This window comes from Trematomus bernacchii, unplaced genomic scaffold, assembly GCF_902827165.1.
Source record: "Trematomus bernacchii unplaced genomic scaffold, fTreBer1.1, whole genome shotgun sequence".
Lineage (NCBI taxonomy): Eukaryota > Metazoa > Chordata > Actinopteri > Perciformes > Nototheniidae > Trematomus > Trematomus bernacchii.
The window spans coordinates 1-19520 of NW_022987818.1; the positions used below are offsets into that span (position 1 = coordinate 1).

Here is a 19520-nt window from a genome sequence, read left to right on the forward strand (position 1 = left end):
TGGTACCTCTGAGAGTGTGTGTGGTACCTCTGAGTGTGTGTGGTACCTCAGAGTGTGTGTGGTACCTCTGAGTGTGTGTGGTACCTCTGAGTGTGTGTGTGGTACCTCTGAGTGTGTGTGTGGTACCTCAGAGTGTGTGTGTGGTACCTCAGAGTGTGTGTGTTACCTCAGAGTGTGTGTGTGGTACCTCAGAGAGTGTGTGTGGTACCTGAGAGTGTGTGGTACCTCTGAGAGTGTGTGTGTGGTACCTCTGAGAGTGTGTGTGTGGTACCTCTGAGAGTGTGTGTGTGTCAAGATGCTGCTGTGTGTTTTTCTGCTGGACTGCAGAAACCCAGAGACCTCCGCAGTGTGTCGGCTACACCACAGAGATCTCACTGTTCACTATTACGTTATTATTCATATTTTATTATAATAATTATATTCACATCTGTCCACACACACGCTAAAGCCTCGCTCTAAATCACGTTCTTATTCATGCAGTTATTTAGTTTCATAGGTTTAGACCATCCTAAACCTGATCTCTTTAAATTATTTTAAAATAAGATATTATATTTATACTCTTAATTTTGTCCAATTCCTCTTAATTTTGAAAGGATCTGCACATTGAAATATGTGCTCAAATGTTTTTTATAATCAGACTTTCAGACTTTGTTCAAAGTGAGAATCAGCAAGTGAGCGAAGTGCGACACGATTAAATTAACTGATATCTTAGGCTGGTGCTCCACGGGAACGCATACGGCAAAACGCATAGGATTAACGCAAACGCAATCGCCAAAAAGCTTCCGCCCACACGCAATACACACCGGATAGTGTCTGTTCACACGAGACAGCTCCGCTTAGCTCCAACCGCTGGAAAAGCTGCAGTACATATGCCGAGCCTGTACGTGGCGCTGTAACTTCCTCCACAAAAGCAGCGAAGAAGAATGGTTGTCATGGCTGCACTTCTGTTTATTCTCCGTGGTGGGGGCCGAGGGATCCGGGCAGAGTTTTTCGCCGGTCAGCGTGTGTTAAAGTTTAAATCTTCCGGACAAAATTATAAAAGTGCCGGTCAAAGGTCTTCTTTGTTATTTATTGAGCTTTAAAACAAATGAATAACGACGATATAATGATATATAATCATCAAATACACGGAGCCTCTCTTTTCCCTCTCTTCTCACAGTGTCAGTGTCTGTCTCATGCAGCAGCTGATCCAGTAATGAGTGACTCGACAGTAAAAATAAACATATTTATAACTAGTTTAGTTTGAGAGGTCATTAAAATAGCTAAGGGTGATGATCTGACTTGAAGTGTGTTTTGCTCTCGCTGCATCACAGCAGGAGGAGCTGCGTGTCTCCGTCCTGTCAGATTAGACTTCACTCGCGTTTATGTCCATATCGAGATAAAGAATAATAATCTGAATTCAGTGTGCAGTGTACTTTGACGCGGGGGTGAGCAGCAGAGGTGGGGGGAGGCGGGGCTATTGCGTCATCATTATCACAAAATGTTCGTATAGAGGCGATCACACGGAGCCGTTGGACCCCCCAGAGTGCTCCGTTCCCAGATCTATCCACCTTTGGACCCGTTGTCGTTTGCAGGGTCTGTTTCTATCGTTTAGTTACGGCCTCGTGTAGCTTAAAGGGCTACGCAAGAGAAATATGCGGATACAACCCGTTTTCGTTCCCGTGGGGCACCAGCCTTAATGACCCTTAAAGGTGGGGTAGGTAATTCCCTTCAGAAACACTTGTTATATTCCATGGAATGCTCTTAACATCCCGATAGCAATGAATATCTGAAGTGCTTTGACAAAAAATATATACATAAATATCATCTGTGGAAGCCGTAATACTGTAAAAAGCACGACCAATCATCTGAGCCGGCCCGGCTAAAATAACTGGATGGCCTACCTGCCTGTCAGCCTTCCATCTGTGCACAAAGTTATCTCGTGCCCTCATTGGTCATGTGCGCGTTGGTGTGTGTTGGAGGAGGGGCTCTGTGAGGAAGTGGCAGATTTGTTCCGACTGCATACTTTCAAATTCTAGCGATCTCGAGCTGGTTTCTCCATTCTTACCTAGCCTACCTTTAAAGCATAATGATAAAAAAAACATTTTAAACGATGTGAGAGATTTAGGAAACCAAGGAGATAAAGTAGAGATGTGCAAAATAGATTTGAAAGTAAAAAATGTGCACTTAAAAAAATGTAATAAAACTATTCGTATAAAGAAGGGAATGTAAAATGTGCAATAAAAAGATAGAATTCCATAATAAATTGTATATAAACTCGACAACTTAAAGTAGAATTGTGCAATAAAATATAATATAATTATTTGAATAGAAGTAAGAGTTAAAAATGTAAAAAAGGAAATGTGTAATGAATGCCAGAATAAATAAATACAAATATTGTAAAATGTGAAATCAAAGATGGAACAAATTAAATGACGGCGTAGCATTCAGCTGTGTGTGGACAGGTGATGAATATTTGAGGAAGACGAAGGTGACACCAGAACTCACTCCCTCTGATGAAGACATGGGGCAGCATTTAGATGCAGCACTAAAGCTGTCCCATGGGTGGCGCTGTTGGGGGTGTGGTTGTGATTTCTGGTGTCACCGCAGGGCAGCGAGCAGCCAGAGAGCCTCACATCTCCATCTGTGATTTAATACTCTCAAGTCTGGCAGAAAAACACACAGCTTCCTCCTGAGAGCACTGCCGCAGGTGAGTCCATCACTTCCCCTTCCCAAAGCTTCGTTTCCTGTTTTATTTTGAAAATCCCATAGGAAGTGAAGAGTGTAATGTTTGTGTCTGCAGGAGCTTCATCGCGGAGATGAATCTGTTCGTGAGGCAGCTCGGCAGAAGTAAGACATTTTATATATTTACATAAAGCTACTGTTTAGATATTATCAAAGTGAAAGTGGGCCCAACCGTGCACCCTGAGGAACACCTATTGTTCTCAACATTGGAGTTTTTTTGTTCCGATTGGATGTTTTTGAGACTTGAGATCGAATGTCAAAGAGTTTTTTTTGCTCTGCAGAAATCACGGCTCGAGAGCACGGCTCCAACAAGAAGCTGGCGGCTCAGTCGTGTGCGTTGTCTCTCGTTCGGCAGCTGTACCACCTTGGGGTGCTGGAGGCGTACTCCGGGGTCACCAAGAAGAAGGAAGGGGAAACGGTAAGATGGCCGCCATACTCTCACTCTGCCTGCATTTAAATACAAATGTGTTTTCAGGGAAAGATGGTCCTTTTCTAACTGCTGTGAATACATAATATATCAATACTATGCTGTTTCTGTAGGGTTTCATTAGGGACCTTGTAGGAGCCATGAAACATGTATAGAATTACGTTTTTGTTTTAATATAAGATATTTGTTTGAGCACTATTGATTGGTTGGCTTGGGTCACATGGGCGGCACTCATTATAATCCTGTTCACCTGTGTGTGGAAGAGAGGGTGACACAGGGTACTTTTTGTTGACCACAAGTTGAAATGATTGCTTTGATTAACCCGTGTGCCCTCCTCGAATTTTCAACCCTTCGACCCCTTCGTGGCAAAAATGTACACGCCCATAATAACTTCTATTAAATCATACATCAATATTTATTTCTACTTTTCTTTTCATGAATCACTTGAACAACTTCTAACGTACTCAAAACTACCAAACATTCAATCATTGGCAGGATTTTAACCCTTTAAATGCCTGTTTCATTATTTTAATTATTTCATTTATCTCAAATGCCTCATTGACTTCCATTCAGACCACATTTGTTGATCTCACTGCCATTGCAGTATAAAACCATGCATTTTGTAATGTCAGCATTTCATTTAGAAGAAAAGTGATATTTGATATTTCTACTCTATTCCAACAGATTACACCATTTTCCCTCTGTAGGCCGATGCATCACATAATTACATTTTTGCCAGTTATATTATGGAGCCGTGTGACTACCAGGGGGGCCCGAGAGGTGCCTCTCCTCCCTCTCCGTGTGTGTGTGTGAGAATCTGTAAGCATGCACGGATCATTTCATGGGTTAAAAAAAAGGCCATCTTTTGAGGGATGTGTTTGATGTGTCTTTGAAGAGCTGCTTGATTACTCAAAAACAACTGTTCGTGTGTTTATGCACCTGGCTGCCAAAGATAAACATGCAGTTTGACCAAGGGCTTATTTCATTAGTGAGCAGAGAAGGAGAAAGACCTGGAGCAAAGAGAAGGAACTCAAATGAAGAAGCTTTTCAGTGCAGAAGAGACTTCAGAAATAATCTTGCAGCCTTCTTCTGCCAGCTGCAGGACTCATCTGAAGAAGACACAAGGTTTGAGGGGGGGTCTGACACTGAATGCTCTCTGGGGTCTGACACTGAATGCTCTCTGGGGTCTGACACTGAATGCTCTCTGGGGTCTGACACTGAATGCTCTCTGGGGTCTGACACTGAATGCTCTCTGGGGTCTGACACTGAATGCTCTCTGGGGTCTGACACTGAATGCTCTCTGGGGTCCAGCATTTCTTTGAGTTCCTCTGACCCTTCATCTGAAAGTGGAGAGGACACTGAGGGTCCGGCCCACAGTGAGGGGACAGAGAAGAACGGAGGTCGTTCTCCCAGGAGCTGGGGAAAACCAGGGTGTCCTCACAGATTGTGAGAAGAAAGCCCCCCGTGGTGGTGGATGGTGGGCCGGACCCTCAGTGTCCTCTCCACTTTCAGATGAAGGGTCAGAGGAACTCAAAGAAATGCTGGACTCCAGAGAGCATTCAGTGTCAGACCCCAGAGAGCATTCAGTGTCAGACCCCAGAGAGCATTCAGTGTCAGACCCCAGAGAGCATTCAGTGTCAGACCCCCCCTCAAACCTTGTGTCTTCTTCAGATGAGTCCTGCAGCTGGCAGAAGAAGGCTGCAAGATTATTTCTGAAGTCTCCTCTGCACTGAAAAGCTTCTTCATTTGAGTTCCTTCTCTTTGCTCCAGGTCTTTCTCCTTCTCTGCTCACTAATGAAATAAGCCCTTGGTCAAACTGCATGTTTATCTTTGGCAGCCAGGTGCATAAACACACTAACAGTTGTTTTTTGTTTTTGAGTAATCAAGCAGCTCTTCAAAGACACATCAAACACATCCCTCAAAAGATGGCCTTTTTTTCCCATGAAATGATCTGTGCATGCTTACAGATTCTCACACACACACACGGAGAGGGAGGAGAGGTGTGTGCTGGTTGTGCACAGGCCTAAAAAATGGTTGTTCTATCACCTGAGAGCACCAGGTCACATGCTGCAGGACCTGCTGCTGGAAATGACACACATACACGCGCATACACACACGCACATACACACGCGCACATACACACGCGCACATACACACGCACATACATACACACACGCACATACACGCACATACACGCACGCACATACACATACGCACATATACACGCGCACATATACACGCGCACATACACACGCGCACATACACGCACATACACACACGCACACGCACATACACATACGCACATATACACACGCACATATACATACACCACTCTCGGGCCCCCCTGGTAGTCACACGGCTCCATAATATAACTGGCAAAAATGTAAGAATGTGATGCATCGGCCTCCAGAGGGAAAATGGTGTAATCTGTTGGAATAGAGTAGAAATATCAAATATCACTTTTCTTCTAAATGAAATGCTGAGGCATTTTTGAGAGAAATGAAATAATTAAAATAATGAAACAGGCATTTAAAGGGTTAAAATCCTGCCAATGATTGAATGTTTGGTAGTTTTGAGCACGTTAGAAGTTGTATATGTGATTCATGAAAAAAACAGTTTAATAAAATATTGATATATGATTTAATAGCAGTTTTTATGAGCGTGTACATTTTTGCCACGAAGGGGTCCAGAGGGTGCAAAATGCATCGCGAGAGTATACAAAACATGTACGAGTAAACGACATTGGATTTAAAAAATTTGACTCAAAAGAAGACTTCTTGCAAAAATCCATCAAAAGCTGAAACACGCTGAAATGAACACCAAATCAAAAAGAAGAGTCAGGAACAATGTACAAAAATGTCTGAGGAGGGCACAAGGGTTAATCTAACAATGTACATGTCCAAGGAGAATAACTTGATCATTCCAGTTTTCATTAAACCACATTAAGTACTTTTTTGTAGCGTGTCACACAATATCAAACCGGCCCGGCCTCAGCCTCTCGGCGACTTGGTTTGTTGTTTCGCTATAGACCTTTTTCACTGATAAACATGTTATTACTACACACAGATTATAGCAGCTGACGTGCACTCACTGAATGCAGGATATACCCACAGTCTAATTTATTAGAGAGATATAAGCGTTGCCGTTTCCTGTGTTGTGTTCAGGCTCTCAGTGTCTCTGTGTTTTCCAGCTGGAGCCGTTTGATGTCAGTGTTTCTGAAGATCTGCAGCAGCAGCTGGCGGCCGTCGTCCAGGAGCTCGGCGTCCTCATCCCCCCCCCTGTGAGTCCAATGAGCCCCCAGACCGTTGAGTGTCGATATAGTAGATATAATGTTAATATATATATATATATATATATATACTGTTAGAAAAATCTCACTGGACCCCGGCTTGAGCTTCAATCTCAGGATCCATGTAGTTATGATCCTCTCAAGAATGGAAGAAGTCATCACATACAGAGCATTTGGTACAACTAGTTGCTGAACAGTGTCCTTTCCTGTACAAAATAATTAGTTTTTTTCTCAATGTTGGCTTTTTTCTGAAAATCTCAACATTCAGACTTTTTCTCAAAATACTGAGTTTTTTCTCAAAATTCTGTTTTTTTCAAAATATCCTGACTTTTTCTCAAAATCTCAAAAATCTGACTTTTTCCTCAAAAATCTGACTTTTTCCTCAAATCTGACTTTTTCTGAAGAGTTAAACATTTTAATAATCCCCGGCTTGAGCTTCAACATCAGGATCCATGTATTTATGATCCTCTCAAGAATGGAAGTAGTCGCATACAGAGCATTTGGTATACCTTTGTTATCATGTTACTCAATTATTGGAAGAGGACATTCACTATTTTCAGAACATATACTAATACAAATAATTATATTAATAACTTTATTTATACAGAACTTTTCAAAACAAAACACCTTTTACTTTTTGTATTAAAGGTGGGGTAGGTAATTTTGGAGAAACCAGCTGGAGTGCGCTAGAACTTGAAAATACACAACCGGAACAAATCTGCCACTTCCTCACAGAGCCCCTCCTCCAACACACACGAACGCGCACATGACCAATGAGGGCACGAGATAAGTTTGTGCACAGATGGAAGGCTGACAGGCAGGTAGGCCATCCAGTTATTTTAGCCGGGCCGGCTCAGATGATTGGTCGTGCTTTTTACAGTACTACAGCTTCCACAGATGATATTTTTTAATGGATTTTTTGTCAAAGCACTTCAGATATTCATTGCTATCGGGATGTTAAGAGCATTCCATGGAATATAACAAAAAGTGTATCTCGAGCCGGTTTCTCAAACTTACCTACCCCACCTTTAAAGGTAGCAATGAATATCTTAAATGCTTTGACAATAAATCCATAATGAATATCATCTGTGGAAGCCGTAGTACTGTAAAAAGCACGACCAATCATCTGAGCCGGCCCGGCTAAAATAACTGGATGGCCTACCTGCCTGTCAGCCTTCCATCTGTGCACAAACTTATCTCGTGCCCTCATTGGTCATGTGCGCGTTCGTGTGTGTTGGAGGAGGGGCTCTGTGAGGAAGTGGCAGATTTGTTCCGGCTGTGTATTTTCAAATTCTAGCGATCTCGAGCTGGTTTCTCCAACATTACCTACCCCACCTTTAACATAGAATATATTAGATTAGATTCAAGTACAAGTACTAGGACAACAAAATGCAGTTAGCTTTTAACCAGATGTGCAAAACAGCAGTAAAGTGCTAAATATATACATCTGAAAGTATTTAAATTATGAACAGTGTAGTAAAATGAATAGATATGGTATAAATAAGACAATATAACACATATCATATATATGATATGGTCATTTGTTCTGGGAATGTCATTTTCGAGCCTGAGACCTGAAAAACAGGCTCAGGGCTTAACAGGCTAATGCTCTTAATGTCTTTCATTTTTGTAAAGCCCTTTGACTTGCCTTGTGTTGAAAGGTGCTGTATGAATGAACTTGCCTTGTATTGCCCCCCCCCCCCTGCAGCCGGCAGACCCCTCCTGCCCCGTGTCTCTGATCCAGGGGAAGATGGCGTCCTTCGAGCCGTCTCAGCGTCAGACTACAGCGGGGGTCGTGCCCTGGTCGCCCCCCCCAGGTCAACTGGAACCCCTGGACCAGCAGCAACATCGACGACGGCCCGCTGGCCTATGTGAGTCTAAAAATACAAGTTCCTTTATAGCCCAACATTAGCCTCCTTTAGCTTAGCGGTGGTGACGTGAAGTCATGTGACCGTGCTGTAGTTCCTTTATAGCCCAACATTAGCCACCTTTAGCTTAGCTGTGTTGAAGTGAAGTCATGTGACCGTGCTGTAGTTCCTTTATAGCCCAACATTAGCCACCTTTAGCTTAGCGGTGGTGACGTGAAGTCATGTGACCGTGCTGTAGTTCCTTTGTAGCCCAACATTAGCCTCCTTTAGCTTAGCGGTGGTGACGTGAAGTCATGTGACCGTGCTGTAGTTCCTTTATAGCCCAACATTAGCCACCTTTAGCTTAGCGGTGGTGACGTGAAGTCATGTGACCGTGCTGTAGTTCCTTTATAGCCCAACATTAGCCTCCTTTAGCTTAGCGGTGGAGACGTGAAGTCATGTCACCGTGCTGTAGTTCCTTTATAGCCCAACATTAGCCTCCTTTAGCTTAGCGGTGGTGACGTGAAGTCATGTGACCGTGCTGTAGTTCCTTTATAGCCCAACATTAGCCTCCTTTAGCTTAGCGGTGGTGACGTGAAGTCATGTGACCGTGCTGTAGTTCCTTTATAGCCCAACATTAGCCACCTTTAGCTTAGCGGTGGTGACGTGAAGTCATGTGACCGTGCTGTAGTTCCTTTATAGCCCAACATTAGCCACCTTTAGCTTAGCGGTGGTGACGTGAAGTCATGTGACCGTGCTGTAGTTCCTTTATAGCCCAACATTAGCCTCCTTTAGCTTAGCGGTGGTGACGTGAAGTCATGTGACCGTGCTGTAGTTCCTTTATAGCCCAACATTAGCCACCTTTAGCTTAGCCATTTCCTTTATTTCTGCAGTGCACTCCGGAGCAGATCAGCGGTGAGCTGCATGACGAGCTGAAGTACCAACTGGACCACGACGAAAACCTGCAGAAGGTCAGACTGCTTTCTTCTTAGCATGAGAATCATGAATTACTTTTAAGAATGTTATAAGCAGAGATGTTAAAGTACACACATCCTTTACTCAAGTAGAAGTACACACATCCTTTACTCAAGTAGAAGTACACACATCCTTTACTCAAGTAGAAGTACACACATCCTTTACTCAAGTAGAAGTACACACATCCTGTACTCAAGTAGAAGTACACACATCCTGTACTCAAGTAGAAGTACACACAGCCTGTACTCAAGTAGAAGTACAGATACTCGTGTTTAAAAATACTCTGGTAAAGTAGAAGTACTGACTAAACTTCTTTACTCAAGTCAAAGTAAAGAGGGCTTTGAAATGTACTTCAGTAAAAAGTACCCATAACTAGCAGCTGTTTTAAAGAGTACCTGACCTCCCTTTATATTAATAGAACAATAATGTCATTGTTAGCTAATGAATGTTTCCATGCTGAACAACGGAACGTTTTCATTGGTCCCTCTTCTTTAGAGCAGGGGTTCCCAAACTTTTCAGCCCGCGACCCCCAAAATCACTGTGCCGGAGACTGGCGACCCCCCCTTCACGTGAATTGGTTGTTAGTGAATTGTCATACAAACAACAGTGTTTCCCATACATCGACATACAAACCCCACAGATCCTCAACTCCGCCGTGTCTCACTCATGAAGGCGAGACACGGCAGGCAAACACATCGTTTTTCATGCACTGGTCATTTTGATATGTTGTGCTATTTTGATTCCATAACATGTTTTCTTTCAGGCTTTTGGAAGGAAAATGTACAAAATACACATTTAGGTGTTTATTTTACTATATTTTGTCTATTTGAGTCTGTAGGTTTCTCCTAAATTCACCAAAGGTTAGCATTCTAACGTAACATAAAGTACCGTGACCGCTGTTTGCACCATGTCTTCAGAGGTATCGTTGGAAAGCTCCGTCTCTCCTGCACAATCTCATCGGATCCAAATATGGTCATTTCCTTTGTACCAATCGTGAAAGTACAAAGAGGTCTTAAACCGAAAAAAACATATCTCATTGGCTGGTGTCAATTTCTGACCACGTGATTTCGTTCAGATGCGTCACGTGGTGTGCTAAAACACTTCTTGGTATAGATTTCGCTGGAAATTAAAATCTCAAAATGGCAAAAGAACAGCGATAAAAACGTTCACAGAGAAGACGACAACAATTGTCACTTGCACGAAGCCATGTTAGACAAAAAACAAATGATCCCGAACACGAAATACGTTCACGGAGTACGTCGAGGCGCAAGCTGTCATCCAAAGAACAGCAGGGTTTAGCTAGCGTCACACTGCAATCTTTAAAGGTCCTTTTCTCAAAATGAGTTTTTTTCTCCTCTAGTGAGAAATGTCCACTTCATTAGCACTTACATACACCAAACCTTCCAGTTATATTCCTATCAATATTCTGAAGGTTTTTACAGAAGGGTTTGTTAGGGTTTGTACACAAGTACAGCCTGCCTGGCACGTAACAATATATCATTCATAGCCTGAATTATATAACATTGCCCCGCGGTGCCCCTACAAATAGAATCTAATTATGTGGGAAACACTGGATAATAATAATAAAAAATATTATTATTTTATTTTGAATCATCTCGCGACCCCCACTTTGGGAACCCCTGCTTTAGAGAAGACCAGGAAATGATGGATACACGGATCGTGTTCAAATCAATAGGCACGCAATGACTCTAAATAATAATGATCACGCCACCAAACACACATTCAAACTAAAGGAACCAGCCTGTTTGGGAAATGTGAGAAGTAGAAAGTACAGGTATTTGAGTTCAACATGTAAGAAGTAGAAAGTACAGGTATTTGTGTTCAACATGTAAGAAGTAGAAAGTACAGGTATTTGGGTTCAACATGTAAGAAGTAGAAAGTACAGGTATTTGTGTTCAACATGTGAGAAGTAGAAAGTACAGGTATTTGGGTTCAACATGTAAGAAGTAGAAAGTACAGGTATTTGGGTTCAACATGTAAGAAATAGAAAGTACAGGTATTTGGGTTCAACATGTAAGAAGTAGAAAGTACAGGTATTTGGGTTCAACATGTAAGAAGTAGAAAGTACAGGTATTTGTGTTCAACATGTAAGAAGTAGAAAGTACAGGTATTTGGGTTCAACATGTAAGAAGTAGAAAGTACAGGTATTTGGGTTCAACATGTAAGAAGTAGAAAGTACAGGTATTTGTGTTCAACATGTAAGAAGTAGAAAGTACAGGTATTTGTGTTCAACATGTAAGAAGTAGAAAGTACAGGTATTTGTGTTCAACATGTAAGAAGTAGAAAGTACAGGTATTTGTGTTCAACATGTAAGAAGTAGAAAGTTCAGGTATTTGGGTTCAACATGTAAGAAGTAGAAAGTACAGGTATTTGGGTTCAACATGTAAGAAGTAGAAAGTACAGGTATTTGTGTTAAAAATGTAAGAAGTAGAAAGTACAGGTATTTGTGTTCAACATGTAAGAAGTAGAAAGTACAGGTATTTGGGTTCAACATGTAAGAAGTAGAAAGTACAGGTATTTGGGTTCAACATGTAAGAAGTAGAAAGTACAGGTATTTGGGTTCAACATGTAAGAAGTAGAAAGTACAGGTATTTGTGTTCAACATGTAAGAAGTAGAAAGTACAGGTATTTGGGTTCAACATGTAAGAAGTAGAAAGTACAGGTATTTGGGTTCAACATGTAAGAAGTAAGAAGTAGAAAGTACAGGTATTTGGGTTCAACATGTAAGAAGTAGAAAGTACAGGTATTTGGGTTCAACATGTAAGAAGTAGAAAGTACAGGTATTTGTGTTCAAAATGTAAGAAGTAGAAAGTACAGGTATTTGTGTTCAACATGTAAGAAGTAGAAAGTACAGGTATTTGTGTTCAACATGTAAGAAGTAGAAAGTACAGGTATTTGGGTTCAACATGTGAGAAGTAGAAAGTACAGGTATTTGTGTTCAACATGTAAGAAGTAGAAAGTACAGGTATTTGGGTTCAACATGAGAGAAGTAGAAAGTACAGGTATTTGTGTTCAACATGTAAGAAGTAGAAAGTACAGGTATTTGGGTTCAACATGAGAGAAGTAGAAAGTACAGGTATTTGGGTTCAACATGTAAGAAGTAGAAAGTACAGGTATTTGTGTTCAACATGTGAGAAGTAGAAAGTTCAGGTATTTGGGTTCAACATGTAAGAAGTAGAAAGTACAGGTATTTGTGTTCAAAATGTAAGAAGTAGAAAATACAGGTATTTGTGTTCAACATGTAAGAAGTAGAAAGTACAGGTATTTGTGTTCAACATGTAAGAAGTAGAAAGTACAGGTATTTGGGTTCAACATGTAAGAAGTAGAAAGTACAGGTATTTGTGTTCAACATGTGAGAAGTAGAAAGTACAGGTATTTGTGTTCAACATGTGAGAAGTAGAAAGTACAGGTATTTGTGTTCAACATGTAAGAAGTAGAAAGTACAGGTATTTGTGTTCAACATGTAAGAAGTAGAAAGTACAGGTATTTGTGTTCAACATGTAAGAAGTAGAAAGTACAGGTATTTGTGTTCAACATGTAAGAAGTAGAAAGTACAGGTATTTGGGTTCAACATGTAAGAAGTAGAAAGTACAGGTATTTGTGTTCAACATGTGAGAAGTAGAAAGTACAGGTATTTGTGTTCAACATGTGAGAAGTAGAAAGTACAGGTATTTGTGTTCAACATGTGAGAAGTAGAAAGTACAGGTATTTGTGTTCAAACATGGGAAGAAGTAGAAAGTACAGGTATTTGTGTTCAACATGTAAGAAGTAGAAAGTACAGGTATTTGTGTTCAACATGTAAGAAGTAGAAAGTACAGGTATTTGGGTTCAACATGTAAGAAGTAGAAAGTACAGGTATTTGTGTTCAACATGTAAGAAGTAGAAAGTACAGGTATTGGTGTTCAACATGTAGAAAGTACAGGTATTTGTGTTCAACATGTAAGAAGTAGAAAGTACAGGTATTTGTGTTCAAAATGTAAGAAGTCAAAGTAAAAAGGCGTCGGAAAAATAAGTCGTGGAGTAAAGTACTGATACCAGAAAAATCTACTTGAGTACAGTAACAAAGTATTTGTACAATACTTCCCACCTCTGATTATAAGACATATGAGAGTGTATGAAACCGTGAGTGTTGTGTTTTCAGATCCTGGCGGAGCGCGACACGCTGCCCGTCAAAAAGTTTGAGGAGGATATCATGGCGGCGGTGGAGAGCAATGCGGTGGTGATCATCAGAGGAGCCACCGGCTGCGGGAAAACCACGCAGGTGCCTCAGTACATCCTGGACCGCTTCATCAAGGCGGGGAAAGCCTCCGACTGCAACATCGTGGTCACGCAGGTAAAGAGGAATTCTTATGTCATTATTGAGCAATGGGATTAGCGCACCAGTATAGGTGTTAGAGAAATCTCCCTGGTCACCGGAGCTTGATCTTCAATCTCAGGATCCATGTATTTGTGATCCTCTCCAGAATGGAAGTAGTCATCACATACAGAGCATCAACTAGTTCCTGAACAGTGTCCTTCACATATCCAAGAGAGGGAGTTACACAGTCACAAGATGGAGGAATACCGGTTCTTGTAATCATACATCCTGTCATGTACAAAATGCTGAGTTTTTTTTCTCAAAATGTTGGGTTTTTTCTGAAAATCTGAAAATCCTGACTTTTTTTCTCAAAATCCTGACTTTTTTTCTCAAAATTTCGAAAATCTTGACTTTTTTTCTCAAAATGTTGGGTTTTTTCTGAAAATCTCAAAATTCTGACTTTTTTTCTCAAAATTTCGAAAATCTTGACTTTTTTCTCAAAATGTTGGGTTTTTTCTGAAAATCTCAAAATTCTGACTTTCTTCTCAAAATTTCGAAAATCTTGACTTGTTTCTCAAAATGTTGGGTTTTTTCTGAAAATCTGAAAATCCTGACTTTTTTTCTCAAAATCCTGACTTTTTTTCTCAAGATTTTGAAAATATTGACTTTTTTCTCAAAATGTTGGTTTTTTTCTGAAAATCTCAAAATCCTGACTTTCTTCTCAAAATTTCGAAAATCTTGACTTGTTTCTCAAAATGTTGGGTTTTTTCTGAAAATCTGAAAATCCTGACACTTTTCCTCAAAATCCTGGCTTTTTTTCTAAAAATCCTGACTTTTTTTCTCAATATTCTGACTTTTTTCTCAAAATCTCAATCATGACTTTTTCTCAAAAATCGGAATTTTTCTGAATACTTAAAAATGTTAATTATCACTGGTCCCCGGCTTGAGCTTCAACATCAGGATCCATGTATCTGTGATCCTCTCCAGAATGGAAGTAGTCATCACATACAGAGCATCAACTAGTTCCTGAACAGTGTCCTTCACATGCTGATATCCAAGAGAGGGAGTTACACAGTCACAAGATGGAGGAATAGAAAGCAGTATTCAATGTTTACTTCAGATTAGCTCCACGTCAGAAATGAGCATGCTTGTCATATGTCTCTCTCCATAGAGGCTGAATCATCATGTTCATCACATAGCTATCATATGCCTCAAACAGTCCTGATGCTCTTCTAGGTAATCATACATCCTGTCATGTTCACAGCTACAGTTGGGATACCTTAGTTAGCATGCTACTCTCAATATGCATATGGATGTTGACCATTCAGCTAATAGCTACAGGCTGCAGGTGAAGGAGAACCTGTTGCTCACTCTGTGTCCTGGTTTGATCTCCTGCAGCCCCGGAGGATCAGCGCCGTGTCGGTGGCCGAGCGAGTTTCCTACGAGAGGGCGGAGGATGTTGGGAGGAGTTGTGGATACAGCGTCCGGTTCGAGTCCGTCCTTCCCCGCCCGCACGCCAGCATCCTCTTCTGCACCGTCGGTACGTTAACATTTGGGAAACAGACGTTTCCATCGGTCTCCCAAAAGCTCAGTTTTTACTGACTCACACCAAGACTTGAGAGGATTCACTGTTTGGATGATATTTAATCAGCTTGCTGTGGACAGTGTTGTGTGTCTGCAGTGTGTTGATGAGTGTGTGTTGTGTGTTGAGTGTGTGTTGATGAGTGTGTGTTGTGTGTTGATGAGTGTGTGTTTGTGTTTCAGGAGTGTTGCTGAGGAAGCTTGAAGCAGGAATCAGAGGAATCAGCCACGTTATCGTTGATGAGATCCACGAGAGAGACATCAACGTGAGTTCAGTTTTACATCCGTTCAGCACCTTGAGAACAAAACATGATGTTAAGACACATTTTAAAGGTCACTTTTTGATGTCTTCTCTACATCACCATGTGTCCCCGGTGTGTCCCTGTGTGTACCCGGTGTGTCCCCGGTGTGTCCCCGGTGTGTCCCCGTGTGTCCCCGGTGTGTCCCCGTGTGTCCCCGTGTGTCCCCGGTGTGTCAGGAGACTCACAAAGTGTCAGGAAATAAACCCCTCTCTCTTTAACTCCGTACCCACATCTCTAAAAACGGGGGAACAACGGAGCTGATCCAGATTTGCTGCGTCATGACCACATTACTAAAATGTGGGCGGGCTTTACACCCGGCCAATCAGAAACGTTGCTGTCAGAAACAATGAGACGTGTTCTGGAAGTAATATGGTCTGTGTTTACATTAGCATGCTAACACTCAGAGCTAACCTGTACTGGAGAGAGCATGTGTGAAGAAGCAGGAAATCAAAAGGAAGTCACCTTGTGGTAAACCTGAGAGAGAGAAAGAGTTTGAGCTCCATACTGTTTCAGAGAGAATCCTTGATGTGGTTTGGAACATGATATGGAGTTTCATCAAAGCTACAGACCCAGAATCATCTCTTTAGTAACAGCTGGAATAGAAGGGGATGAGGCTAGAAGGATCTGTTTGGTATTGGAGCAAAACACTTCATAGACATGTTTTTTATATTTGTGTATATATCGGAGACCTATAATATATGCCTAAAAACAGCACGATGGGAGATGTTTAAAATGAAGCACTGAACTGTGTGCAGACGGACTTCCTGATGGTGGTGCTCAGAGACGTGATCCAGGCGTACCCCGAGGTGCGAGTCCTCCTCATGTCGGCCACCATCGACACCTCCATGTTCAGAGAGTACTTCTTCAACGCGCCCGTCATCGAGGTGTTCGGACGCACCTTCCCCGTGGAAGGTAACAAGGCTCAAGGGTTCAAGGTTCAAGGCTTGTATTAGTCATACGTGCATAGCTACAGTGTAGTTATGACGATGAACATCTGAGGCTCCTTCAACAGAGCAACACAATAAAACTGATAAAACTGAAAAAATAGTGCAAGTAAATGGCAAGTGTATTTATATAGCACATTTCAACACAGTGCAATTCAAAGTGCTTTACGAAAATAAAAGACATATCTTATATTAGATAAATAATTTGCAAGTTGCAGCCAGATGAATGTTATGGATGTTGTTTCAAAAGTTCAGGTGTTTAATAGTCTTGTGGCCTGTTGGATGAAGTAAGACTGCATAATCATAAACAAAATGGCTCTGATGGAGTGAGAGAGGTTGAGTTAAACCCAGCCTGAGAACTACAGATGTGTGACTTATCCTTTGTGTTCAAAACAGAGTATTTCCTGGAAGACTGCATCCAGATGACCAACTTCATCCCTCCTCCGATGGACCGCAAGAAGAAGGACAAAGACGAGGAGGGAGGAGAGGAAGACGTGAGAAACCCTTCCCTTACGCTACTGCTCATAAATACAGTGTCTGCAGCTCAGGGAGGTTGAATGAAATGAATATGATACGATAGGACCTTCAGATCAAGTGTGACGTTATCTTGCATCAAGCAGCTTCAACATTAACAGAGAAGGGAAACAGACATTTAACATAACATCACTGAAGACAATATGTTCAGGACCCTTTACGTACGTTTGACATGTAGTTTATAGACAATAAACTAAATTCTGACTTTCTCAAAATGTTGACTTTTTCAAAAAATTCTTACTTTTTCAAAAAATCGCTAAATTCAGACTTTCTTAAAATCTACAAAATTCTGACTTTTTCTAAAAATCTAAAAAATGTGACTTTCTCAAAATGTTGACTTTTTCTCAAAATCTACAAAATTCTGACTTTTTCTCAAAATCTACAAAATTCTGACTTTTTCTCAAAATTCTAACTTTCTCAACATTTTGACTTTTTCAAAAAAGAATTGACTTTTTCAAAGAAATCTTACTTTTTCTAAAAATCTAAAAAATTTGACTTTTTCTCAAAATGTTGACTTTTTCTCAAAATCTACAAAATTCTGACTTTTTCTCAAAATCTACAACATTTTGACTTTTTCAAAAAAATTGACTTTTTCAAAGAAATCTTACTTTTTCTAAAAATCTAAAAAATGTGACTTTCTCAACATTTTGATTTATTCAAAAAAGAATTGACTTTTTCTCAAAATGTTGACTTTTTCTCAAAATCTACAAAATTCTGACTTTTTCTCAAAATTCTGACTTTTTCAAAGAAATCTGACTTTCTAAAAATCTCAAAATTGACTTTCTGAATAGTTAAACATTTTAATAATCCCTGTTCACCAGCTTGAGCTTCAATCTCAGGACTCATGTATTTATGATCCTCTCAAAGATGGAAGTAGTCCTCACATACAGAGCATTTGTAAAGCGGCATGTAACCGTATAATAAGCGTTTCTTTGCGAGCACGGGGCTGCATGAAGTGAAGTCGCAGGCCTTGAGTTTGACCCCCCGGAGTTAAAGTGTGATCTGTGTGTTTCTGCAGACGAACTGCAACGTGCTCTGCGGTCCGGAGTACTCTGCGGAGACGAAGCGCTCCATGGCTCTGATCAGCGAGAAGGAGACGTCCTTCGAGCTGGTGGAGGCGCTGCTGCGCTACATCGAGACGCTGCAGGTGGCGGGGGCGGTGCTCGTCTTCCTGCCCGGCTGGAACCTCATCTTCGCCATGCAGAGGCACCTGGAGACCAACCCCCACTTCGGTACGCCCACAACCAGGAAGGCTCAATAACACCCTATAATCAATGAGACCCTATAATCAATGAGACCCTATAATCAATGAGACCCTATAATAAATGAGACCCTATAATCAATGAGACCCCATGCTAAATGAGACCCTATAATCAATGAGACCCTATGCCAGGGGTCGGCAACCTTTTTGATATGAAGTGCCATTTAAAAAAAAAAAAAATTGTTATCAGCGTGCCAACGATCAAGAATTATCAACGGGGGGGGTTGAGGAGCTTGACGCTCGTGAACTATCAACAGGAGGGCGGGGGGGCCTCGCTGCGGGGAAGCAGTGTGTGGACCTGTCAGCACAACTTACATGATGCCGAATTTAACAAACACATTTAAATAATTGGTTTAAACGGCTTAATAATAAGGACGATCGTCCGTTCTGTGATTCTCCAGAACACACATGTTATGATATTAGGGTCATGCAGAGTGAGATGAGATCGCTGTCCCTTTCAGAGAGAGAGAGAGGGGTGTGGCGTGTGCATGTGTGTGTGTGGATGGTAGAGCGAGAGTGAGGGAGCGTGTGTATGTTTCTGGAAGTGAAACGAGGCAGCAGAAAAACAGGTCTGTGATGTATTTTGTGAAACAGAAGAACAGCTAAATAAATGCAACGGCCTCCCCAGAAGAGCTCGCCTCTCTCCAGTCATTTAAGCTAAAGTGGGTTATTGAACCTGAAGCTTGTTGCTTCTGCCCTCCTCGACTACGGTCTGGGAGCCGACAGGAAAGTTCAACACACAGATGGCCAGTCCGCCCCTTTGTAGCATATTATTTAGATGAGAGATGAGCAGATCGCCACTGGGCTTTCAACTAAAGACACAGCCACGCAAAAACTGCGGCATTTGTACAGCTCCTTATGGGTACTGCAATTTGTGAAGTGCTTTCCTCTGTGGTGAAACAATCAGCCCTGCACCACGGAGGAAAGCGGCAGAAAGTCACCTGGAGTTAAAGAGAGCGGGGCTGCGGTGCGTGCATGGCTTCCTTCTGCAGGTAACGGGGAGACGCGCTCTGGCGGCGGTCTCGTTCAGGATCCGAAAATACAATTTAAATATTTTGCACACTTATTCCACTTATTCCTAGTGTGCCACTGGTTACGGTGCCGCATGCCAATGCTGGCACGCGTGCCAGGGGTTGCCGACCCCTGCCCTATGCTAAATGAGACCCTATAATCAATGAGACCCTATAATCAATGAGACCCTATAATCAATGAGACCCTAAGCTCAATGGATGGTTTTGAAATGAAATGCAGCTTCTAGATGTATCGGTGTGTGTCCAGTTTAAACGGAGCACCGTGTTGTTGTTGGGTTGTTTTTGTT

The 19520-nt window shown here is 41.6% G+C and overlaps 1 protein-coding gene across 1 annotated transcript in view; it reads left to right on the forward strand.

Moving 5' to 3' along the window:
• Positions 1–2782: 2782 nt before the first annotated feature.
• The window catches only part of LOC117498836 (ATP-dependent RNA helicase A-like), a gene marked incomplete at its 5' end in the record, with an annotated part of 31255 nt that continues 14517 nt past the window's right edge, over positions 2783–19520 (forward strand). The window contains 12 exon segments of the mRNA XM_034150978.1: positions 2783–2829; positions 3006–3142; positions 6342–6431; positions 8149–8247; positions 8249–8311; positions 9181–9258; positions 13425–13616; positions 14979–15120; positions 15345–15427; positions 16219–16375; positions 16804–16901; positions 17960–18173. Of these exon segments, the coding sequence (XP_034006869.1) occupies positions 2783–2829; positions 3006–3142; positions 6342–6431; positions 8149–8247; positions 8249–8311; positions 9181–9258; positions 13425–13616; positions 14979–15120; positions 15345–15427; positions 16219–16375; positions 16804–16901; positions 17960–18173 (1400 nt within the window).